The following is a 26,666-nucleotide window of genomic DNA, read 5'->3' as shown; positions in this document are numbered from 1 at the left end:
CTCTCTTTATTATATTAGTATGGAAGATAAATGAACTTTGTTTGTCACAGTTTTTTTTTGCCATTTACCATACTGCCATACTGTGATCCTCACAGTATTGAGGTTGAATCTATTGCAGGACCCTGTGTAGCAATATAGGGCCACATGTATCAAGGTACCAATATGCGATTCTGAAATAGCGATTTTTAAGAAATCGCTATTTCAGAATCGCAAATTGGTATGTATCAAAAAAATAACAATTTTTTAGCAATTTCTTAATATTCCTTAATTGCGAATTTGCACAAATTCGCAATTAAGGAATACTTTCCCATTAATTTCTATGGGCTAGGAGGCCCATAGGAAGGAATGGGAATTTATTCTCAATTTGCGATTCGCAATTTGCTACTCGCAAATTGAGAATTATTTCAAGGGTGCAGGGGTGTCCAAAGGACACACTGTTGCACCCCTGAAATAAGCATGGGTGCACATGTGGTGCACATACATGCCCTAAGGGCATGCATGTGCGTCAATTGGCACTTTGAAAAATGCAAAAATTGGCATTTTTCAAGGAATTTGCAAATTACCACCAACTTGAAGTTGGTGGAAGTTTGCGATTCCTTAGGGACAATTTGCAATTTTTTTAGCGTCATACATTGCATTTAACGAATCGCAAAATTTGCGATTCCTTAAATGCAATTGCAAAATAAGGAATCGCAAATTTTGCAATTCCTTATTTCGCACCGGATTTTCCTTCATACACCGCATTTAGGAAATTCGCATTCGCAAAGGATGAAATTCTGCGAATTTCGGCCTTTGCGAATGCGAATTTGCATGATACATATGGCCCTCAGTCACATATCCAATTATTTGAGAAACATGTTGCAGTTCACTCAGTCACTAACACCAGATGGGTCTGGGTTTTTTAAATGACATTATGCACGAGAGCTCCCTCTGACGCCAATACTACCATTCTCCAGGCCAGTGGTTTTCCTGAACTCCATTAGCTTACTGTGTGGATGCATTTTGAAGCTGACTCACAACATTACCTACTGGGATCTTGAAAATATTTTTTTTTAGATTTTTTATTATCTTCAGTTTTTATTTACTTGTTCTTCAAAACAATCTTGACACTTAGAAATTGATTTGATGTAAAGTGGGGGGCCCACCAGCCTGTTATTTCAGGAGAGGGCTGCCCGCATTGCAAGATTCCGGCAAGCTTGGCAAGGCTCTTATTCCTTCAGAAAGACAACCTGTGCAAATTTGCTCTGAGGGAACAACAATTTGCCAATTAGGTGCTATGTTGTGCTGTCCATACTCTGCGATTTTATTTTTATTGCTAAAAGCAAGCTCCCATAGAGAAATTTGTTTCTACAAACAATAAAAAAAAATGCTACTGATGCACAGGTTGTTTTCTCATGTGTTTAATTTCTCTTCCAGGGACCGTCATGTTCCTCATGGCCATCTTTCAAAAGATGTTTCTCATGGTCATCTTTCAAATTTCTGCACCTTTGAAGGGCACCTGACTTAAAAGGGCAGGCAACTGTCACAGACGTTCCTGTGGTGGAAGGACCACATGAAACGGATTTCACTAACAAAGTCTGCCATTGGCCATCCTGTTGTCCTTTCATCTCTAAATGGGGTGCTAGAACCATGAGTTTGTGAGGTGAGTGAACCACTTGTGTATGGTGGATCAAATACTTTGCACACTCCAAATAAACTGAGTGTTCTCCACCTAGAGTGTTTTCTCCACAGTGCAGTCTTTCTGCCTAAGGTTTAACACCCCAAGTGCAGAGACTCCGGGCCCGATTCACAGAACTAACTTAAGACAAAATCCTAAACTTACTACTTTTGGTATTCACAGAAGTTAGGATTCTGTCTTAAGTTTGTCTTAAGACAGACTTAAGACAAAATCCTAACTTAAGTCTGTCTTAAGTCTGTCTTAAGACAAACTTAAGACAAAATCCTAACTTCTGTGAATACCAAAAGTAGTAAGTTTAGGATTTTGTCTTAAGTTAGTTCTGTGTATCGGGCCCTCCACACTCAAATCTTTACGCAACGTGAGTCCCTTTGTGATCCAGGCCCATATTGTCCAGTCTCTCCCTTGCTGCTCCTACCAGGCACTCAGTATCCTGAAAACAGCTATTGTATCACCAGATACAACTTTCAACACCTCCAAAAGATATCTTAATTGTGCCAGGCAATCATCTGCTTTAACCCGATTTTCACATAATTGTAGCAGTGAAGGAGCACTGTAAAACGTGTTTGTTTTTAGCTGAAAATGTGTCCTACTCTGTTGCTGCACCCACTTGCTGATGCAGAAGAGTTTAGGCTATTGTGTTCCACATTGGGTAAGAATTATGCCTTACCCCACAGATTCATTTAGTAGCCTCTGCATGTTTTTTTTTAAACTGAAGCTTTCCAGGAAAAAATATAGGGGCATATTATCAAGGACGGGTGTTAAAATTATCGCCATTTTATCGGCAGGAAACTGCTGATAAAACGGCAATAATGGGCTTGATAATATGCCCTTGTTAATTCCCATAGAAGCCCATGTTCTTGTATTAGTAATGGCTTCTATGGGAATTAACAAGTGCGTATTATCAAGCCCATTATCGCCGTTTTAGTGGCAGTTTCCTAACGATAAAACGGCGAATGGTTGTTTTGCTCAGAATAACACAAAAGTAGTGCTGGCAATTAAAGTTAACAATTTTTGGGGGGATTATGCTCATGCATGATGTTTATGTCTATGTAATACAGTGATTTGTAAGCTTCAAACTATTCCGAACATTGCAGTCAGGGCAATTTTTAAGCTCTGGAAATCTTATTGCGTTTCTCTTAATTGGCTGCCAGGAAGGAGGCTTTCTTAAGGTTAAGGCCTTGTGTTACTTGTTGAATGGACTTTTAGGTAATGGCCTCCTAGTTCTTCCAAAATACTTATGTAAAATGGTTCTGTCATTTGAACATCTTTTCCTTCAATGTGTTCCTCACATCTTAAAAGCTAGAACAGGTGATAGAGATCTTTCTGCCATGGCTCCACAGCTGTGGAATGCTCTCCTGCACTCGCTCCACCAAAATGATGATTTATTTGCTTTTAGTAAAGGGGTTAAAGGACAAGTTACTTACCATTGTTAATACTCTTTCTGGTGAATACTCCAGCTAACAGCAAATTCCTCACCTTGTCAATAATCCCCAGGATGGAAATTTACGGCTGTACTCTTGCACACTTGTAGGTATCATGGTGTGGCTCCATTGTCGTTCCATACTGGGTGTGACGATCAGAGCAGCATATAAGTGTCACACATGTGTGCTGACATAAGCAATTTTGCACAACCAGTGTACAGATTTCTAAATTGGTACCGTTTTAGGTGGGAAAGAGTACAGTTCACAGAATGGGGTGCCAGGAGAGTGGGTGAGGAATATGAGGTTAGATAGAGTATCAAGTGGTGATTCTGTGAACATGTTCAAACCAAACCATCCTACAGGACCAAGTTATTTAAATGCCCCATCGATGGATCAGACTGTGGAAGCAGTAGTGCTTCCTGTACATATATCACGACGACCACCTAACTGCATGACAAATGTGGCAAGAACAGGCATCCATTGCGCAAGTTTAGTGATACCATCCCTAGGTGTTGTCAAATGAGCTTAAGTGTCATCTGGAGGCTGCTTCTTCCCCAGTGCATAGCAGTTCGTCATGCAGAGAACAGTCCATCAGGAGATGGTCTGCCTTTGCATCAACTTGTCTGAAGAAACCCTCAAAGAATTGATCATCCACTGAAGCTCGATCAGAGGCTGAAGCTGAGCAGATGCTCATGCTCTGGAGTACCAGGTACCACACTTGCCTGGCCCAATTCTGTGCTACTAGGATGACTCGGGTCCAGTCGCTTTTGAGCTTCTTCAATACTCAGGGAAGGAGAGGCAGCAATGGGAAGGCATACAGGAGACCAGAGCTCTACTCTAAGCAGAATGCATCTCAGAGAAGGAGCAGTCTTGGAAACTCCAGGGCTGACACTGAGCGTTCTCAGCAGTGGCTAAAATATCAAGCCAGGGTACGCCCCAGTGATGGAAGACAAGACGCCCAGTGCCACTTCTGGGTGAAAATACTACTCATGATTCACTAGGCTTTGGTGGCTGAGTTTCTCTGCCATAGCATTTAGAGATCCCTCAAGGTGGTTCGCCACCAGAGAAATTTCCTAGCAGGCCAACCATCTCTAGAGGCATAGAGCCTCCTGGCACAGTCCCGAAAACCCACCCCACCCTTCTTGTTGCAGTGTCACATGGCAGTGGTGTTGTCTGTGAGGACCTGTAACAACCTTCTTTTGATAGTGGGAAGAAACTCATTCAACACCAAGCGAACCACCCTCAACTCCAACATATCAATCTGGAGTGAAATCTCTAGTGGAGTTCAGAGGCATCTGTTCTCCCCCTCTCCCATATGGCCTCACCGGCTCAGTAGTATCATCAACTCTGTGTGGGATAAGGAAAGGGGTCTGCTGCTGATCAAATCACATTCTGGCAACCACCACTGCCAATTTTATGTAGTCTCCTGCAAAATTTGCACACAATCCACAATTCACTGCAGAGTCTCCATGTGTCATCTGGTATGTTTGACCAGCAGGATGTAGGAGGCAGTAGTGGCCCATCCCCTGCCAGAGTGGTGAGGCTAGCCAGGCAATAGGAAGGAGGTGGGGAGGGGTGGGGAGAAGGGTCCGGGTGGACACACAAAAAAAGAATGCAAAATAAATAAAATTTACCATAACACTGCAGCCGTCTCCCGCAGTATCGCCCTCTTGCTGCTCTGGGACAGGCTCCCAGAATGCATAGCGGCCAATCCTGATGCTGCACGAAAGCAGCAGCGGGATTGGCCAAAGCACCAGCAACTTGGGTTCCCAGGGAAACTGGGAGCCTGTGCCTGCTTTCTCCAGCCTCAGCAACGCAGCTGGGGCAGGAGAAAGCTTCACTGCGCATGACGGTTGGACCAGTAGTGAGGGGAGTGCACTACCACTCCCCCACCACAGTCTCCTCCCCGGGACCCGCCCCCGAGACTCATCAGAGTCCTGGGAGCAGGTCTATTCAATTAAACTAAAACAATAATAACAAGGGTTTAAAACCCGTTTTAGTATTTTATTTGCTAGTGGTGGCGGGGGCGCTCCTCCACTCTAATGGAGTGGCCGCCGCTGCTAGGAGGACAGTAATCCCACCAGCCTCAGAGTCATCCAGCTGAAATCCATATCAAGGACAGTTGCTGAAACATCTAGATCATAGCCCTAATGGACTCTTCGTTCCGGGGTAATGGTACAATAATGTATCATATCCACAATAGCTCAGATGACCAGGAAGGAGCCAGTTATAACTTAGGCACTTTGCTAGTAAACCTCAGTGAGAGTTTTGCCATTATCTAGAGTGGTTGATGACTGCCCATTGGAGACTGGTATCCGTGACCTCTGAAGATGTGCTGCCATACCACCATCACTTTTATTGACATCCAAAGGGCGCTCATAAAGTCAGGGTGGACTGCAAACTGAAAATGCTCCTACCCCTTGTGTGCTTAATGACGAAACCTGTCGGCCTGTAGGATGGGGATATGGAAATACGTTTGCTGTAGTTCCAACACCACCATTCAGACTCTGGGGACTGGGTAGACAAGACCTGGGCTAGCCTGAGCGCCTCGAATTTGTTCTTATGTAGGAAGGAAATGTGATGGGGAAGATCTAAACAAGGTCAAACAGCTTTATCCTTCCGCAGCACATGGAGTTAGTGAGTAACACCCAGTTCCTACTTTCCAATATGGGACACTCTCTGTGGCCCCTTTTGCTAAAAATGGCCTGCAATTTGTGCTGCAAGATAGGCAGGGGTAACTCTCCCAGTCATCCTAATGGTGGTGGAAGGTGAGAAGGCGGTGGGAGAAATGGGAGGTTTTAGCTTTGATGTGCAATTTGGAGGATCCACTACTCTGACGTGATGGCCTGCCATCCTTGGAGGAAATATCAGATGCTGCCTCTGAGGGGGTGGCTGTGTGAAAGCAAGGATACACCAAAGCAGTTTGCAACTGCAAAGGTAGGAGAGGAGGCGGACTGAGATGCTGTCCTTCACATTATCTTTCTGAGCTGAAGCCTCAGCCATGAAAGAGCTGAAAGGCCTGGTGGAGGGGTCTTATAGCGTAAGTGAAAATCCTGACTATAGCCACATAGAGGGTGAAATTGCTGTTGGATTTGTCTGGTGGGGGCTGAAAGACCCAAGAAAGTGCTGGGGCCCTGTTTTCTTTAAGCCATCCCAGGACTGTATTCACTTTGCATGTCCATTAAGGAAGCTTGAATATACCCGTTGAATTCTGTAGACCTCATCCATGGTACATCAGTGACACGCTTAGATCCACCACTGACCTAAACCGTTGGTCATATCCAAAGCAGAATGCATCACAAATTTTGCTGCACTGCGGCCTTCATTGATATCTTGTGTTAAGGACATCTTCAGGATGTCTGGAATTTCTGGTAAAATTTGGGCTATTGTGTCCTATAGGGCATGAGAGAAGCAGCCTTGAAGACAGCTGCTGTTTACCGCACACACACCAAGGCTCATAAGGGAAAAAATATGCTTGACAAATGTTTCTGTTCTCTTTGATTTATGATCAGGTGGAGTGGTGGGGAAGGCATTGGGATTAACTTTACTGGTGGACACCTGTACCACCGCACTTTCACGTATAGGATATTGTGTTGGATGATTATGTTGAGCAGTCTGCCTATTAAATAGTGGTCTGAACATGGTTTCACCCAAATGCCCAAAAGAGTTATCGGTGATGGCTCATGAAAAGGAAGAAGAGGTTCTGGAGAGGTTTGACTAGGAGTGGGCGGTATAGTCCATAGTGCCCACGGAATTGACAGGCTTTGACAATTCTGTGTTACTGTTGCATCATAGAGTTCTGGCCATATTCCAACAATCACTGCATGGTGGAATAGTTTCCCCACGAGGCTCTAAAAATTCTAGCATGATATTCTAATGGATATAATTTAATTTTAATTAATTAATTTAATTTTAAAATACTTGTTAAGCGCACGACTACCAAGTGGTTTCTTGGCGCTGAAGGATGCAGAACCCAGGAGGTAGAGGTGCAGATGCTAGGGCGAGAAAGCTTGCATAAAGATGAAGGTTTTGAGCCCCTTGCGGAATTCAGAATAGGAGGCAGCAGACCTAATAGTAAGAGGGAGGGTGTTCCAGAAGGTGGGGGCAAGAACAGAAAATGTCATGCTCCCCCAATTTGTTCTTCCTGAACCGTGGTACAAAAACAAGGGACTGAGAGGAGGAGCGCAGCTCTCTGCCAGGACAGTAGGTTTTAATTTCGGAGTTAATAAAAGCTGGGGCAGTCCCGGCACGGGCCTGAAAGGTTATGCAGCCCATCTTGAAGAGGGCCCGTTCTCTGATGGGAAGCCAATGCAAGGCCTTGAGTAGAGGAGTGACATGATGAGACTTGGAAAGGCCGTAAATAAGGCGGGCAGCTTGGTTTTGAACCAATTGGAGGCGCCGGAGGGCATAGGCAGGAATGCCATTGTACAAGATGTTACCATAGTCCAAGCGCGATAAAACCATTGCCATAAGAATAAGTTTCAGGGCAGAAGGAGAGAAAAACCGGGAGATCTTTCGAATGGTGCGAAGGGTAAAGAAACAAGAAGAGACCACTGTGCTAATCTAATGTAGCGTGAGGTGTTGGTTCAGTGTAATCCCCAGTGTTTTAACTGAAAGGGAAGGTGAGGGAGGGGAACCAAGGGAAGGGGGCCACAACGTGGGGTCCAGGGACTGCACCTACCGCCGGTGAGAACTTGCTCAGTTTTATCCGGATTAAGTTTGAGGTGGTTCCGGTTCATCCAGTCCCTGATAAAAATCATAACTGATTGGAAGTTGTGAATAGAACTTGGTAAGTGAGAAAGATTAAAGATGAGCTGGAGGTCATCAGCATAATTAAAGACCGTGACCTCCATCTTCTGTAAAGCAAAAATGAGGGGAAAGATATATAAGTTAAACAAAAGAGGGGAGAGGGAAGAACCTTGAGGGACACCGCACTGCACCTTACGAGGGGAGGCAGAGAAGTCAGCAAGATGAACAGCCTGTGTGCGGTCCCCCAGAAAGGAAGTAAGCCAGGCCAGGACAGGCCCCCTGATGCCCGCCGCCTCGACACGGGTGAGAAGAATAGAATGATCAACTGTGTCGAAGGCGGCGGACAAATCAAGGAGGACCAGAGCCTGGGGCCGGCTAACATCCATCCCCTCTCTAAGCTTGTCCATGACAGGGATAACAACTTTCTCAGTGGAGTGGAGCGGACGAAAGCCCGCCTGGCAGGGTGCTAAACAACCACTGTCTTTAACAAAGGTGCTGAGAACTTTCGGCACCTGGCACTCCAGGACTTTGCCCAAAAACGGGAGAAGGGAGATTGGACGATAATTGGAGAGGGAAGAGGGGTCGGCGCCGTTTTTTTTTAGAATGGGAATTATTGTTGCCGATTTGTGAAGGTCAGGAATGACACCCTGTATGAGAGAGTCATTAAGAAAAGCGAGGGGGGGGGCAAAGGGCAGGCTAAAAAGATCTCTCTCAAAACAAAGGCAGGGCAGATGCCAGAGGGGGATCCTGACTTGACTCGGGCCAACAAAGGGAAAAGGTTTCCCTGGTCAGGGGAGGTATGTGATCCAGGTAAGAGGTATTGGGCGGTGGCTGAGGAGCGGAGAAAGTGGAAGAGGGCGGTGATATATTAGCCTTAATGATCGCAATTTTCTCAACAAAAAAATTGTTGAGAGAATCACAAAGAGATTGGGAGGGGGAGGGTTTAAGGGAAACTCTATCTGAAGAAGCCAACTCGTGGACCGTAGAAAAAATTTCCCTGGGTTGGTTTTCAGCCGAGTTTAAACTAAGGAGGAGTTCAGTGAAATCTTTTGACATAGCGTCTTCCGCGGGGTCAGATGGCCAAAAATTGAAGTCCCGGAGCACTAAGACAGATGAGTTATTTACTGCCAATGTAGCTAACAGCTCCTGAATGCCAGAAATAAAATAAGGCATTAGCTGGGGGGGCGATAGATTAGAACACAGGTGATAGGGACTTGGAAGGAGGCAGATCGCACCACCAGACAGTCGACCGCCGTAATAGATGGGGGTGAAAGCAATTGGAAATGGAGACCAGAGCGAACGATCAAGGCGACACCACCTCCCGCCCTCCCAGCCGGCCGGTCGGCGCGTAAGGCGTAATAGGAGGAGGGGAGGGCCACTAGCACATTAGGCAATGAATCAGAACAGAACCAGGTTTCTGTCAGGAACAAGAGGTCGGGTTTGTGGGAGTCTAAAAAAACAAATAATTCAAGGTGGTATTTGACTGCCGATCTGGTATTTAAAAGAAAGGCTGAAATGGTGGACACAGAATTGGGCGGGAAGGGAGATCCTGGTACAGCGGAGGGAGGGGGAGGTAGTGATGGCAGGGTGGCTGGGAGGGAGGGCGTGGGGTTGACTCGGGCGAGGCCGACTTTAGCAATGTAGGCGAGGGTTGCAGGGCTGGGGAGCCAGGGACCCTGGTTTGAACAAAGGTGCTCCGAAGAATAGGTTAAAAACTGAGCATAGTGGGGTGCCCCTAGCCCCGGCCGGCATCGGATGGGCGCAGACGGGCTTGCCTTCGGCACGCCGCCGGCGCGCCCGCTGCACGCGTGCGCATGGGGAGACCCTTAAGAGGGTTTAGGAGCGCGATAGCTGGAGCGCTAACCAATGAGGCCTGAAATGCCCTTCCCAAGATGGCGCCAGCAACCCCGTTAGCCCTCTGGTACAAGCGTCACTCAGCCGTGCCGGAACGGGGCTAGGGGAGCTGGGAGATGAAACAGGAAGGTAGGCAGCAAGATGAGCAAAACAGCAGTATTTAAAAATCACAATAGTTTTAAAACATAGAGAGCCACCACACGCGACCGCAGCATCCGCGAACACACTACCACTGGGTTAAATGCGTCCGCAAGGAAAATGCCACGGGACAAATAACTAAAATAATAGGAAGAAGAGATACTTGAATTACCTCTCCCTACTAGTATTAATCTTTAGACCAAATCTAACGATTTAGAAAGTATCTCTTCATCCTATTTTTTTAGTTATTTGTCCCGTGGCATTATCCTTTTTCATATATCCTTGTATATTGACCCAAATTCCAAAGGGTTATGTAGGGTACCCCCATGTTTAAATATGAGCATGATATTCTAAAGCAGCGGTAGCAAGCGGTTCTCAAGTAGATTTTCTGTCATTCAAGTAGATTTTCTACTTGAGTGGCAGGAAAATCTACTTGAGTGGCCGCTCGCTCATACGTACTGTATGGTACCATTCATACTGATTATTCAGTGCTGCTCTCTCTACCGGTGCAAAATTGCAGTCCAAGAAATGCGCAGCACTCATATTTTCTGCCCATTGGCGAAACTCCTCAGATGCTTGCTCAGTTTGTAAGTAACTCCTCTGAATTTTGCAGAGTGAAACTACATGAGTTGAGCCAGCCCTGAGTTACAACAAGATGGAGTACACCTGTCAATACATTAGTCTTTACCTCTAAAATTGGATGATGAAAGTCTTATACTCATGCCACCCTTCACTTAATGACGACATAGAAGGAGCATTTCTCAGTAGCAGGGGGAACACACAACAGTATTTGGTTAAGTATTTGGTGAAGTATTCAGGCCACTGGCATCCTGGAGTTTTTCATCCCAGATTTTATCATCATTTTGTGGGACATGATTGCCCCCTTCATAAAATTCTCATTGACTGGCTCAGTGCCCAAAAAGATTGTGGCAATTCTGGACCTTGCTGTTTGGTGAGGGTAAAGTGTCAGAATTAGAAAAATTGCCTGTTGGCTGCACTGCAGTTAGGGTAGCCATCACATGATAGCCAGAGAGATGTCTGCAGTTGGTGCTTTGATCATTAAGGCACTAGATTTCACTTAAAATGTTACAAATTTATAAATCTTGTTCTGATTTTATTTTTGTCATTTTGGTGTTAAATAATTTATTAGAATGTACTCTATTGTTCTAAATTGGTTTGAGATTTTTATTGTGTTGTTTTTCACTTTATTACTATTTGTATGTTGCATAAATAATTTATAAATTGCCTCTAAATTAAGCCAGATTGTTTTTTGTGCCAGGATAGCAAGGAATAAGCACGGGTTCATTTGGTGACTTTTTGTGGTTCACGCTGCAAGAGATTGTGGCTGTTACTTGACAAGGACTCACGCCCCAGTCAACTACCAACCCAATTTCTCACAAATGGGGTATCCCATCAAGATGGCTGGGGGTGAAGCTGTGCCCGCTCCACTTGTACTTCAAAGGGCTTTGCTCTAGCACACACAAGGGAAGCTTATGTCACCCCAGATGTCCTGGAGCCTGGACAGGGGAAGGGAACTTTTCAGAGCCAGATATGGGAGTAGGACAGGGTGTTCCCCACACATAAAGACAGGCACCAGGGATGTATTATTATTATTTTTTTGTTGAATTTTGCAGAGTTTCATATAGCGCGAACTTGACCCAAATCGGGTATCAGAGCACTTTACATAGCACCAGTTGCATTACACGAGGACACATTCATTTTTTGTTAGGCACAGGGAGATTAAGTGATTTGCCCAGAATCACAGGATGTTCAGTATCATTGCCGAGACTCGAACCCAGTTCCCCAGATTCAAGGTCGACCGCCCTAGATGTTAGGCCAACTCCTCTCCAAATAGGGAAAAATAATGGACTTCCTTAGCCACTCTTCAGGAAACTTCGGGACCTGTGGAAATTACTGTTGTTTGAGGACTTGCTTCCTTTCTGAGAAAACTGGTCCTGTATCACTAGCTAACCTGAGTGACTCCAAGGGTCAGTTGGCTGCCCTCCTGTGAAACAGTGAAACAATGAGCCCCAGAGACCTCCCTGCAAATGATGTGCTAACCTGCTGCACCGCACATGCTTGGACCAGAAACTGGCCCTGGCTGAGCACTGCGAGCCTCTTTTGGATTGAGTTGCTAATCCCCAAGAGGTGCCTCCCCAGGTCCTGAACCCTTGGTTGTCATCCGTTGAGCTCCTCCTAAGACAAAAGGCGAAATCCTAAAGTTTTGGGCTCTTTGTGACTGATAGCAGGCCCATTCGTGCAGAGACTCTGCTGTCCGTGATGGCTTCCAACATGAAGCTCTGGTGAACCAAACTCATCAGGCTACAGCAACCTACAGTGTTGACAGGCAATGCAAGATCTGCAATTCTCAGTACAGCAACAATAGCCCATGGTGACCATAATGCAAATCCCAGTGATGGCTGTCTGTAATGCCCAACGGCATCCTCCTGCTACAACGATGAATATCCGCAGTCTCAGGCCAGCTGTACTTGCCACAAAAATTACCATCCGAGACACTCTCGATGCTCCTTGTGGTCTTCTCCACCATGAACAGAACTTTTTGGGCCAGACTTTGAGAAGGTAGCATTTTTACCCATAAAAGCCTCAAAAGGTCAAGACTGATTTGATTAAAGCTGGGTTCAAATAAGGTGGCATAGTGAGTAAAAGAACAATGGAATAAACCTAGATCTATTGACTGGAAAAGTTTCAGCACTCCGTCCATCTAGATGTATTGGGTTTTCAATTGTTGGCGATCCTGAATGACAAATCGGAATGCCAGAGGACGGTTTCGTTAAGAAGGATGGTGACCCACACTGTCAAATGAGATATCAATAAAGACCTTGAATCATCACTGTAAACCAGGCTGACCTTCTGGTTTTGTTTGGGTGGTGGTCTTGTGACTGTCCACTATGAACATCCAAACAAGAAAAAAAAACATAACAATAGCAGCAGGACCTGTGCACAGCCTCTTGAAGTCTGGCATTAGCACTGGCTATGGTTACCAGACATGGTGTCTGCACCTTCACAACACACAAGCCTCAGCAACATCAGCTGGTACTTGACAGAGTCAATGAGATTCTACCTTGGAGAGCAGTGAAGTGGGTCACAACAACCAGGGTGGTGCTGCCCAGACAGATTCTGCAGGTCTAACCTGCACTACAGCAACAACCCAAAGCACACAATTGTACTGTGCAAGAGTGTAGTACCAATATAAAGGAGGAATAACCATTGCTTTTGGGAACTAAGTAATTGCAATGCTTCAGAAGGGGTCAACCAGGCCCACAGGAGTACTCACCAAACAATATCCACTAAATTCTCCCTGTAGGGCTAACGTCAAACTTAAACAGAATTGCCACTTGTCACCTCTCCTTGATGAGTGGTCATAATCCAAACCCCCCAAACCACAGTAATTAATGCTTGAAATATCATGCAACAATTTGTCTTTTTAGTGACAGCCTGAAATGCATATCAATGGGTCTTCCTCAACATTGAAACATACATTTCTTCTGTTTTATACACCCAAAGCTGTGAGAAAAAGGTTTTCATTGTGTCGCCAAGGGTGACATTTTATTTTTCAGTGACATTCAGCGCTCTATGATTGCTAAAATTAGCCTCAATTAAAGTGAACATTAAGTGGGCTAATGGCTTTGTCTGCTTTATCTTTTAATCCGTGCCGGGGGGGGTAAAACTCTGCCCCCTAAGGACTGACCACCATGGGAGATACAGCCCTGGAAAGAGGTCAATATTCACTTTCTAGCACTGTCACCCCAGTGTCGCACCTCAGATTGGCACTAGCTAGACAGATACTTTGAATACTCGTTTTTATAGTTGATGCCAATATCAAATTTCGTCTCACTATATCAGAAATAGTGGCTTTACAAAATCACTATTTTGTGCCTAAATACCTCTGGTAGCCTTTTCAGAGTTAATCTACATCTGACACCTGGCAGCCTGCTGGCCACCGCTAAGGAGGTGTTAATGGCTCACAAGAAAGCAAACTAAGGGCTTTGGGTAGGAAGATGTGTGACCTCTTTCTGACAGAATGGCCTGGGTGAACTGCCCATTAACTGCACAAGCTTCAAAGGGGAATTCGTTGTCACTGGCAGAAGTAAATCACGCCTGACCTGACTTTTCTATAGTCTATTGATAGTCAGAGTGGTACCAATCCCAGTGAGGGGAAAAACAGTTTCCAAGTGGATTTTCAGGAGCAGTTTCTCATTACCTAGACACACCTCAGGGCTGTGCTCAGAACTCTACTCAGCTCATTTTGTGCCATATTAGATTTTGTCAGAGCAGTGCACCATGGGATTGTTTGCCGTCAAACCCCAAGGAAGTAATCTTAATGTGTGTAGGGCTGCACCGGGGAATTTTCCCTCTTTGATCAGAGAGTCCTCCCCAGCCCACAAGCTAGTGCCAGGCATACATATGGCACCCCTGAATACTGTCTTCAGAGCACATCTAAACCTGTGGAAGACAGAAAAACTGCACCTGTCACGGAACCTGTAGAAAGAAATCCCAAGGGCTGGACCTGTTCCCACTTGCCCATGACAGAGAAGTGGACTCCAAAAGTCAATTGGCTGACCTCCTGTGAAGCTAAAGGTCCAAAAAAAGCTGAAAGAAGCCTCCTGTTTCCAACAACCCAACTGACCAGTTGAAATTAGATTTGCCCTGGATCCTACTGATGGCTTTTGAGAGAGTAAGTTCTAACCCCCAAGTGGTGCCAAACAACTTCTGGATCCGTGATGGTTGTTAGAGTGTACTACTCTGACCTACTCTGACCTTAAAACCTGAAACCCTGGACACTTATAAATAATAATAATAATAATAATAATAATAATAATAATAATACAGACACATAAAGCGCAACAGCTACCTCAAACAGAGGTGTCCCGGCGTTAAAGCGGAAAGTAGTGCAACGCTGGACAGCTTAAACGTCAGGCCCTGGGGCTCTTAGTCTGCCCTAAAGAGCCAGGTTTTCCTGAAGAAGGTCTATGTCTCCATGGTGCGGAAGTTACTCAGCAGGGAGTTCCACAGATTTGCTGCCTCGAGCCTAAAGGATCTTCCCCCATTCGAGCCTTCCTAAAACGGGGAATGCACATTAAGTTTTGGGAATTTGACCTCAAGGATCTAGGGGCCAGATGTAGGTAGCCCAATACCGGTCGGAAACGGTCGAAAATACTGATTTTCGGCCGTTTCCGACCGGTATTGGGCTATGGAGATGTAGAGGCTCAAAAAACATACAGATTCGGTAATTTTACCGAATCGGTAAATTTACCAATCGGTAAAATTACCGAATCTGTATTTTCAGATGTTGGTAGCACTTTGAACAGTGCTTCAGGCCTTTCGGGATTCGGTATTTACCATGTAATACAATTGCATGGTAAATACCGAATCCCTGTGTACATGCACATCTGTGCATGTACACCTGTGCCATGTGGCACACAGACATGCCCTAAGGGGATGTGTGTGTGCCACATAGCGCACAAGTCAGTTACAGGGGTGCAACAGGGTGTCAAAGTGACACCCTGTCCCCCTTTGCAATTCGGTATTTTTACAGATTTGGTAAATACTGATTCGGTATTTGCTATTGAATCCTATGGGCTTCAAGGCCCATAGGATTCAATAGCAAATACCGATTTGGTATTTACCGGATCGGTAAATACCAAATCTTACCGATTCGGTAAAAAATACCGAATTATTACCTACATCTTATTTACCGATTCATAAATACCGAATCTGTAAAATTCGGTATTTATGAAACGGTAAATGAGATTTACCTACATCTGGCCCTAGACTTCTTATATCCACATAGTCTGTGTTTTAGGTAGCTAGGATATCTGCCATGCATGGCTTAGAATGCTAGCATCAAGGCCTTAAATTTAATTCTTTTTTCCACTGGGAAATGCCTCCAGAGCTTTCTCTCCAGAGAACAGCAGAGACAGGAATTTATGGCATGGACACCGCAGGCAATGCCAAATCGTGTAGAATCGCCAGTCATATTCAACTTTCTACTTTCCCCAGCTACAAGGATCTCACTTTCCAGAGTCCTAACTTCACGTGGCTCACCTGAGTTGATTCCCAACAGCATCCGACCACTGATGAAATTTTAAAAATTTCCTGCTCTGAGCTTTCCCACATTTGATGACATCTGCAGCATGTTTTCATGACTCCGAACATGGACCCCTGCTTTTCCAGGCTGCCCTCCTCAAGCCATTTTTTGGGTCTAGCCTGCAATTAGACCCATCAACGACCCGTCAATGAGAATTTTTCTCCAGAAAATCTTCTAAGTCAGAGGGTAAACTTTGCACTTGGACAAACCTCATCCTGTATCTGACTGGCAGTAGAGCATGGTCGGCCTGAGCTTTTGACTTCGGCCCAATTTAGCATGAGCAGATAAACGCATTTCGAGATATGTTCTTTTAGCAGCTATTTTGACGTAACACATCAAAAAATAATATCTCTGGTTCCCTACTTCTGATTTTTGTGATGTTGGTGTCTATTTGTTCATTCAATTGTTCTTTATTTTTATAAATTAGAGTGGGATAATTATTGTGGTATCATTTCAACTTTTTAGCTGTTTTGGTATTGAAAAAATGCTTTTAACTTTTCTCCTAAGTTAATTTTATCTGCGCTACAGAGTTGAGCTCTGGTTTAAATTATTGAGACCTATCTGGGCCTGGTGTGGTATCGAATTGTGACATTGATCCCGATTTATATCGCAGTGGTATGTATACTCTGTAGGAACGGCAACAGAGTATGCATACTGCAAAGAGTTTTGTCCGCCCGCCAAATTCAGGACCTAGGCATAATCACAGTGAAGTAATGAATGCAACAAAACTTTATGGGAAACTAGAAACGGCTTTTAGTGTATTCGAGGCTGGATGTAATTAAAGCACCCCACTCATTTAGCGATCTCAACATTGAAAAACACAAGCCAGTAACTGCCAGCGCTTGGGGCCGAAAGGACAGCATGTTGCTGAATTTTGAATCCAGATTTCTAGCAGTGAATGCAGGAGAAGGAGGAGCAGGGGGAGATTCATGCCACCAATCGCAAACTGAAAAGTTGGAAAGTTCTCTCTATGGTCATAAAGGAGAATCTTTGTTTTATTAGAGTTACATCTAAGCAGATTATTATGCTAATTTTAAGATTAGTGGCTAAACTGTTAACAGATCGGCCCATCGAGAAAATCAACTGGGTGTCATCAGCATAAAAGATTACTCTTTTTCCAAAAGGTTCAATCAATCTCGTAAGGGGAGACATATAAACATTGAACAGAGTGGGACTAAGGGAGGACCCCTAGGAGATGCCACAATTGAGCCATGCGTTACCTGAAGAACAGTGAGCTACACCGGCTGTCTATCAGACAGAAAAGACTGAAACTAAGCTCCTTGCCGCAGATGCCTAGCTTAGACAGGCATAGAAGAAGTAAGGGATGTGATACAGTGTCGAAAGAAGCGGACAGATTGAGAAAAATGGTAAGTACATTATGGTGCTGAGTATGTCTAGGAGAAAGCAATAGATCTGCTATTAATGTGTTGTGATCACTTTCTATTCTTCTAACGATTGTCACTTCAGCAACCAACCAGTAGGTCTCCAGATTGATGAGTACATTTTTCAATTAAACTCTCTTGATTACAAAAGTTCATCCACATTGATCATAGCACATTTGTGGTTATTGGAGCACTTTTTCATCAAGTTTGTAATTGCCATAGGTATAAATATGTGTGTGGAAAATAGCCAAAGCAGCCTTTTCTTTTAACCTCACTTTGTCTACCATCAATACATAGGGTTTATTGTTGAGATCTCTGCACACAAATATGACATGCAGACTTGCCTTTTTATGGGGGTCTGCATATAACCAGGAGTCTGAGCCAGGCGATGTTATTGCTTCTCAGAGGGTCAGAAGGTTTGGAAAGTATTTTAAGTTTCCAGGTGGTAAAGAGATATTCAATATGTCACGATCCTCAGCCCCTGAATGTAATTATTTACCTATAATATTTTAAAGCATGACTGAGTGGAGTTTGATCATGACCAAGATAATTAGGCCACCTATTAGTCATCCTTGGCCTTCTTATATTGCTCTAATGCTATGCATAGTGAAACCAGCCAACTCGATTTCTCTTGGTAACAACAGATATTGTATGATTTAATGAAAGAGACTCAGGGCCAGATGTAGGTATCCAAATACCGGTCGGTGACGGCTGAAAATACCGATTTTCGGCCGTTACCGACCGGTATTTGGATACTGAGATGTAAGGCCACCTAAAATACAGATTCGGTAATTTTACAGAATCGGTAATTTTCAGATTCGGTAAAATTACCGATTCTGTAAAATTACCGAATCTGTATTATGAGATGTAGGTAGCACTGTAATCAGTGCTACAGGGCTTTAAGAATTCATTATTTACCACCAACTAGAAGTTGGTGGTAAATAATGAAAAGCCTTGAAAAAGCATATTTTTTGCTTTTCAAACGCTGCCATGTTGCAGACATACATGCCCTTAGGGCATGTATGTCTGCAACATGTGCACCCATACACGATTGAGGGGTGCAACAGGGTGTCAAAGTGACACCCTGCCACCCTTCAATGTTTCCCCCAATTACCGAATCGGTATTTACCGATTCGGTAATTGACATTCATTCCTATGGGCCTCCAGGCCCATACGAATGAATGACAATTATCGAATCGGTAAATACAGATTCGGTAATTACTGAATCTTACCGATTCGGTAATTTAAAAAGAGAAATTACCTACATCCCATTTACCTACTCTTAAATACCGAATCGGTATGATTCGATATTCAAGAGTAGGTAAATCGAGATTACCTACATCTGGCCCTCAGTCTTTGCCCCTCATTTTATATGTATTTTCAGTCCTGAAATAGTCCAGCTTAATATTGTACCTCTGTAAGGCCTGACAGCCTTAAAGGGGTCTTCCCCCAAACATTTTGCCTTCTCTCCACATGTTTTGCTGAACTTGTTTTTGTTGGCCTTAGGATTCTGCAAACTTTTTCACTGGTAAACAGTGCTTGTGCTCTCTCTCCTGTTAACATGGTAAATTTGGATTACACCCATTTGGCACATTTAAGTTACTTGTAAGCCACTTGTAAAGTGGTATTATAGGTACTCAGGGCCTCTAAATGAAATACTGTGAGTGGGCCTGCAGCACTTATTGTGCCAGACTCTACAGTAGCCCTTTTAAACATATCGCAGGCCTGAAAATTTGCATTCATTTGACAATTTTAAACTGCCAGTTTGACCTGGCAAAGTAAACATTTTGCCCGACCTAAATCTCGCTTTCTAATACATATTAGTCACCCCTAGAGGAGGCCCTAAACATTCCATAGTTTAGTGTGCAGTGTATTTAAAAAAGTTGAATATATACTTTTAAGTTTTACATGGTACTGACACATGGCTAAATTCATTTGTTTACTACAAGGCATATCTCTCCCATAGGAAAAAAGGGTTACCTCATAAATTGTAATAAGTGATAACCTTTGGAACCTTTGTTTCATCAAATGGGGGTTGAGAAAAACGGGGGCCCTAAAATGATTTTTCCCCATGCAATGCCTATGGGGATTTTTCCATTTTTAGACACGTCTTCAGGCCTAAATGCTGTGACCAATTTACACCACATTTGGAAGAAAGCTAGGTCTTGATCCAGACAGAGCTCTTTTTGTAATTTGGTGTAAATCTGGTCAGTAGTTTGGAGTTATTAAGGAAATAAAACTTTGTATATCTAGGGATTCAGAGCCTGCGTGAAACCATGGGATTCAGTTATACATTACTTTACGTTAAAAAAAACATACAAATTCACTGAAAAACCAAAGATTATAGGGATGTTGTAGTTTGATTCATGTTTTACCCAGACAAAACCATAGACATTCATCAGTAATAGTAACACATATAGTTATACTTATCTGGAGAAACTATAACTCGTGCCATTTACTAACTTTGTTCCACTAGTTTTAGTTTCTTAACAAACTATACAAAATAACTATACTGATGGCCACTAATTGACATAACCGCTGGTGATGAAGAGCTTCAGCCTGAAGTGTCTGGGCCTAACTTCACCGCAACATCATCAGGGGGAAGCTTAACCTAGGGGTCTATGCTTTTACTAGGCAGATGATGTCACAGGCCTCAGGCTGGGAGATCATCAGCCAGGCAAATTTGGTTGCAGTTATCCTGAGATGGATTGTCTGTACATGTGCACCAGCACATTTCAAATCATTAGAACAAAAGACTAAGCGAGGCTGGGGTTAGTGCATCCATCATCCTGTGGTCGTGCATCGATTTTTTTTTAAAGGCGCAGAAATACTCTAATTATTTGGAAATTGGGAGGGTAGAAAAAGTAGGGGGTGGGGCCCCATGGTTTATTCCTGGACATGGAGAAAGCAGGTTGTGATCCCTTTTGAGCCTTTACGAAACAAAAGTAATTACATTTTTGAGCCACTTATTTTGCACCTATATTGACACCATTGTTTCTGGGGAAATAATCAGTAGTACATTGTTAAATCAGTTCTTACCAGATATTGGTCTATCTCCCTTTTGCCGTCTTCCAGCACCTAAAAATAAATATACGATTTTTAGGATTTCTTTTTTGAAACAGATCACTTATCAACATATCTTCATCAGCCTTGAGAAAAATGAAAGAAACCCATATTAAATATGACACTGGTAATAGTCAGTCAATTAATCTTTAATTGGCAAAAAACACAAAATCTATCAATGAAATTGTGGTTTAAAACTATTTTTATTGTTATTTCACACCTTCATAGCATAACATTGTTCATTTTAGTATTCGCAAAAGGAAGACCGAGAGCATCATCATAGGCGTGACTTAATTCAATAACAATTAACAACATACAACCCTCCATACAACTTACCCCCACCCACCCCTTACCATTCACTTATCACTTAGCTATGTCCTGATTGGGCCTGTGTGATTCCTTGTGCGCCATCATCCTATCTGGCCTGTGTTGTATCTGTGAGTCTCATTATCCGTAGATATCGGGGGCATGTCAGCTCTCGAAACTCTTGGGAGAGTAATGCTAAGAAAGGGTTGTACAATGGTACAATACAGGCAATTACTTGTCATGCCTTTGCCATGCATTTTTTAGCATGCATATTTTTACCGCGAATATGCTTTTAAAATGCATGCCAATACCATGCAGTATTTTTGAGATTGAAAAAACGATGTATTACCTTAAATGCGTAACATTGGCATGCGTTGCAAATGCATATTCGTGGTAAAAATATGCATGCTAAAAATGCGTGGTAAAGGCACACTGAGGTAAAAACCTTGTTGTAAAGGCTGTTTTCCCTATGAAAGGGCCCAAAGTAATGCCAAACATATCGCCCCACCCGGTGAGTGTTAACGTGAGCCTTTCCATCTATAAGACACCCCACAACCTGTGCAACCACCCCAACGTTCCCCACATTGAAAGTATGGTCTGTTACAAGTTACAAAATACTTTATTTAGATATATAAAACATATCTTTAAAAGATTCTTCCAGCACATTGATACAATCTTACAACTTAAAGAAATAAAAAAATAAAAAAAATAAGAACAAAATAAAATGTGGCCTGCTTAACAGTGCTTACAGCAACGTGTCAATTTAGAAATTAGCACTCCCGGAAAATGCAGATGGAGTTAAATACATTTTTCTGCACAATGGTCCAATTTTCCTAGAAGACTATAAGCATGCTGAACGAATTTGGCCAATTTTATGTTTAAAACAGTGTTCTCTGAGGACAGAGCAACAATAATGGCGTGTCTGCAAGACCGAACTCCCAACCTGTTCCATTCCAGCCTGAGTAGGCATCTGCGTTGGAGGATAAAACAGGGGCATATACAAAGCACGTGCAAAAAAGTTTCGTTTGCTGACCCACACCCTCTGCACGTTTGATCAACCCTTTTTTGACGCCATACAGGGAGATTTTGAAGGAAGCGCCAGTCTCCCAGTCTTAGGGCGATCAGGCATCGCTTTAGATGATAGGAGAATGTAATTGAAAGATAATTTGCCGGGGATAGTCGTTTGTAGCAGTTGATTACTGCCCAAGCATGGCTACGTTTCACAAGGAGAGCTTTGTCCATGATCAGGGATTTCAGTCTTGTAGCTTTTTTGATAGTAATTTTGAAGGCAGTCTGGCTTGGGTTAAGGGCCCAAAGATCCGCAGCAGACATTTGTTGAATGTAATCATTTAGAAGGTGGCCGAATGTTCCCCTCTGATTGCTCATACTGATTTCATTCCAAACCAAGAGTTCCAAAGTACCAGCTTCTGCCTGTCTTAGTTTGTGGATCAGGTTAAGATATGGGCCAACATTAGATGATTCATAGCTAATTAAGCCAAGCTCTAATCTGACCTGTGCTGGCGAGGAGGAACTCGGCAGGTGAAGCAGTTTCTTATAGAGTTTAGTTGTCAGTTTATTTAAGGATTTATTCATTTTTCCCTTAAAGATCTCTATGCCATACGAAAGTGTGGGCCCGATCTTTGCTCTGAGCACTTCCAATAGGGGCAAGACCGTGGGGCCTGAGAGTCTCCTCGAGAGCTTAGCCAAGGATATCATTAACGCTGTAGCCTTGGCTGTAATCACAGTGCTCTGTTTGGTGAAACTGCCCCTGGAGTCCAAATGGACCCCTAAGTATTTGTACGATTTGCCGATTGAGATGCTTTCTTTGTTTATTGTCCAGCCTCCACCGCTGTAGCGTTTTTTGCCAAACGGAACAACCATCGTTTTTTTCATGTTAATTTCTAACTGATTGTTAACCGTGTATTGCATTAAGACATCCAGGAGTCTCTGTAGCCCCACTCTGGTGAGACTGAACAGTGCCAAGTCGTCGGCATATGAGAGATTGCATAATGCCGTGCCTCCTACTTTTGGTGGATGGCTAATTACTTTCTCTAGAGAACTTGATAGGTCCGCAATGAATAGATTGAAGAGAAGGGGAGCCAGCACGCATCCCTGTTTGACACCACGAAAGGTCCAAATTTTCCGAGAGAGATGCGCGCCAGACCCTAACTTCACTCGAACCCATGTGTTGGAATACAGCAAGATGATGGGATTCAGGATGTTATCTGGGATTCCCCACTGCTTCAGTTTTTGCCACAGAGCAGCCCTAGGCACCCTGTCAAATGCTGCTTTGAAATCGACAAAGCAGCAAAAAATCGACCTGGAATTTATAAGGGCTTTGTCAATGATGGTGGAGATTGCCAGTAGGTTTGTCATTGTTCCTGATTTGGCAACGAACCCTGTCTGATTTAAAGGAATCAGATTTTTGTCCTTTGCCCATTGTGTGAGATCCTCCAAAATGAGGCCTGCAAAGTGCTTTGCCTCTATGTCCAACAAGGCAATTAATCTGTAGTTGTTCGGGTTGCCTCGTGCCCCGGCTTTAAAGATGGGATGGATAATAGCACCTCTCCAAGAGTCCGGGATGGTTTGGTGGCTCAGGGTGTAGTTAAAGAGATTTGATAGCACCTTGGACCAAAAAGGGGCGTCGGATTTGAATAGCCTCTGCGGCAGGCCATTCGGGCCTGGGGCTCCGTCTTGTCTCCATTTCGTCAGTGCTTTGACTACTCTTTCTTCGGACAATTCCTTAAATGTGGAAGGCCCCTGCGTTTGATTGGGTGAAAGGTTCGATGTTATGCCCGTGCCAATGTCAGAGGCCCATATTAATCCAGGGCGGTCAGGGTTATCTTGTGCCTGGAAATGCTCTGTTAAGTACGAGATCCAGTCTGCTTCCTGGATGTTCGCTGATCCAAAAGATGTTGTATTTTGACCGATGTTGTTGACAAGTGACCGAAATGTCTTTGAGTTCTGTTGTTTGCTTTCCCATACCAGTTTAACCCAGAATCGAGATTCCTGGTCCTTTCTCTCTTGGATGACTGCCTTCCTAAATGCCATTTGGGCTTGACGGTATGTGTCGAAGAAGCTGCTGTTCTCTGGGGATTTTAAAAGCAACCTCAGTTCATTATTTCTTGCTCTTTTTAGTGTTTTTATCATGGGGAGTGCATTTGCTCCTACTGGTGGTGTGCGATTTGGGCCCTGCCTTGTCGCTGGATAAATTCTAATCAAATGTGCGCATAACTGCGACCGTGTTGCTGTGGGGGAGGCCATTTGGTCTAGAGCACACATGATAAAATCCTTGCTTGTTTTTAGGATACATTGACAGTTGGACTCACTCCATTTCAGGCGTTTTAGGTTATCGGAATATATTCCTTTGTATGTGGATGGTGCCTTTTTATGGAGAGCTAAATTTGTGGCAAAAGAAACGACCAATGGCCTATGGTCGCTTTCGAGCCTTGGCAAGACGGAGAAGCTAGCCAAATTGGACAAAAATTCCGAATTACAAATAGTAAAGTCCAGGTAAGATTTTGTTCTTCCATTTGACCAAGTCCAGTTTGGGGGGGAGTCACTAGCTGATCTCCCATTCACCACCAGATACCCTGCATTGTACAGTCTCAACACGGTGACCTCGCCTAATATATTGAAAGCTTGCGTGAGGGGTTTAGATTGGGGGACAGCCTCAATTATGCTGGTCTGGTTGGGTCCTTCTGAGTCTGCTATGTTCCCCTGGAAAAGGTTCGTGTTAAAGTCCCCTGTGATGATGCGGTCCGAGTTGGGATATTCTGTGGCTATGTCGTTCATTATTTCACAGAATCTGGCCAGGTGGTCTTTTTTGGGCGGGTATTAGGATTAATATACACATTTATAAGTAAGAGCAATCGCTGTCTGCTCCGTAGATTAATTTTGACCCCCAGTAGCCAGTCTTCTTTCAGATTCAGTTGACTGAATTCACCTTTTAGATTGTTGGATATTTATATGGAGAGCCCGCCTTTAGGATGGCCGAAGCGGCTGTCCCTCAATGCCTGTTTCCGATATTCAATGAATCCTTCAATGGGGCGGCCCTCAAGTTCCCATGCTTCCTGCAGGGCGATGGCCACGTGTTCCCCCAGAAAAGACATAGTGTCTTAATTTGCAAATTTTTTATGTAGGCCGCTGATGTTCCATGAGCACAGTGAGAAAAGTGGCTCCCCCTTGCTGCTGACCACACTGTGCTGTTGTATCCCTGGCGGAGGGAGTGATTTTAATGAATGATATGTTTTTGCTGGTGGACCTGTCACAGATGGTCAGTTTCTGCTTTTTGTGGCCAATACTGCTGGCAGCCATCCCCAGACATGATCAGGTTCATTGTTTCTCACCGCTGTTTCAGGGCATTTAAGTTCTATATCCGGCCCTGAGGCATTTTTTAGAACAGAGAACGGCCTCCCATGCTCTGTATTTTTGGTGAGGGCCGGCTTGTTGGGTGTAGTTGCTCCTGATAGCAGCATGATTGGATACCCTGGTGTTGAGTAGGGGTGCACTCTAATCCCCCAATTCCGCAGTGTAGCCTTGTGTTCGAGAAAGGCTCCAGCCCAGCCTGCCTGCGTGAAAGTTGCAACAGTAACTTCAGAGGGTTGGTTTCCTCGTGGGGGAAGAAATTCAATTGATACGATGTTATTCGTGTCCAGACCCGCTAGCCCCGGTATGCCTTCTGCTAATATCAGCAAATTTGATCTGTTAAGAATATCGTGCCGCCCCTTAGTTTTGTACACAGGGGCTAATAGAATCCGATGACACGATTGGTTGTCGCTTCGCGGCTCTGCTGCAATTGTGAGTTTGGGGATCAGTTTTTCGATTGTTGCATCAGATCTGTTTTTATGTATCTTCTGTGGTGATTGGAGGGGAGCCTGTTTTGATTGTGGAGTATGACTGATCCGAGCAGCTTTGTCATTGCAAATGGTTTTGGTGAAATTCAATTTTAACGTTCTTTTTTCGTTCCCAGAAGGGGGGAGATCCACACTATCCCTATTTTTCGTCCTCTTATGGACAATAGGGGAGAGGTTAAGGGGTTGGGAAGGCCCAGCGGTGTATACAACGGGAACCTAGGGAGCTGCTTATAAAGGTGGGTGTCGATATCGTTTAGGACCGAGTCCCAGAATGATGTTATTTTGGTTCATTCCCAAAGAATGTGGGTAAGAGTGCCCCTCTACCCACATAGCCACCAGCATTCGTCACTGCGGGCCGGTTTACCCCGATTGAGCCGTACTGGGGAGAGATACGAAGTGATTTTCATGGGTGTCTCTTTTCCTGCTATGTTGGCTGTCGTAGAGCGAGCCCTGTGATAGATGCCTGCCCACTCCTTCTGTGACATCTGTCGCCCCAATTATGATCCTCAATGGCATTGGGCAGGGCTTTTGTCTGCTGTTTGCGTGGGGCACAGAAGGACATATAATTCTGAAAGGAGGTGTTTATTGGAGTGTTTACTTACTAGACACTTCTCATAGGGGTCGATTTCCTCTAAGCTCCATGTCTCATTGTGGGGTGTAGTAACCAGTGTCAGATCTGACAGTATCTAAAGCGTTCATCTTCCTGGATGGAGTAGTCCATTTTAAGGACATCAAAAGGTATAGGGCCTTTCAAGCCGAAGAAATTACCCGCCGCCTTGCAGATGGCCCCCCTCCACATGCAAAAGGATGGTCCCATCCCTGGAGCAAAGGCCAGATTGTCAGCGACTGGTGTTTGAAGTGATGGGTAGGTGGTGAGTTGCCCTTTCCATGTATAGCCATCCCACACCTTCAAAAGGGAGCTAGTGACTGGGGAGATGTAGAGATTGGGCGCCCGGTGTTGCAGAAATGGGACTTTCTCTAATGCGTCCCTGTCCATGAAGAGCCAGTGTTCTCTTACTTTGTCCTGGACCATTCAACAAGATATCACAGCTGTGCCGTCTGGGAGTATCTGAGAAGGCAAGGCAGACCTAGTCCGCCCTCCGCCACAGA

At 44.2% G+C, this 26,666-nt stretch overlaps 1 protein-coding gene across 5 annotated transcripts in view; it reads right to left on the bottom strand.

Annotated features, from left to right (window-relative positions):
• Positions 1-26,666, bottom strand: part of LOC144782331 (inter-alpha-trypsin inhibitor heavy chain H4-like) — a 473,908-nt gene that overhangs the window by 59,727 nt on the left and 387,515 nt on the right. For all 5 annotated transcript variants that reach the window (XM_078661646.1, XM_078661649.1, XM_078661648.1 and 2 more), the window contains one exon: positions 20,371-20,409. In XM_078661646.1, coding sequence (XP_078517772.1) covers positions 20,371-20,409 — 39 coding nt within the window. The remainder of the gene's footprint in view (positions 1-20,370; positions 20,410-26,666) is intronic.

Source organism: Lissotriton helveticus, chromosome 9 (assembly GCF_964261635.1).
Source record: "Lissotriton helveticus chromosome 9, aLisHel1.1, whole genome shotgun sequence".
Lineage (NCBI taxonomy): Eukaryota > Metazoa > Chordata > Amphibia > Caudata > Salamandridae > Lissotriton > Lissotriton helveticus.
Note: the sequence above shows the minus strand (reverse complement) of the source record. Positions and strands in the feature narration are given on the sequence as shown.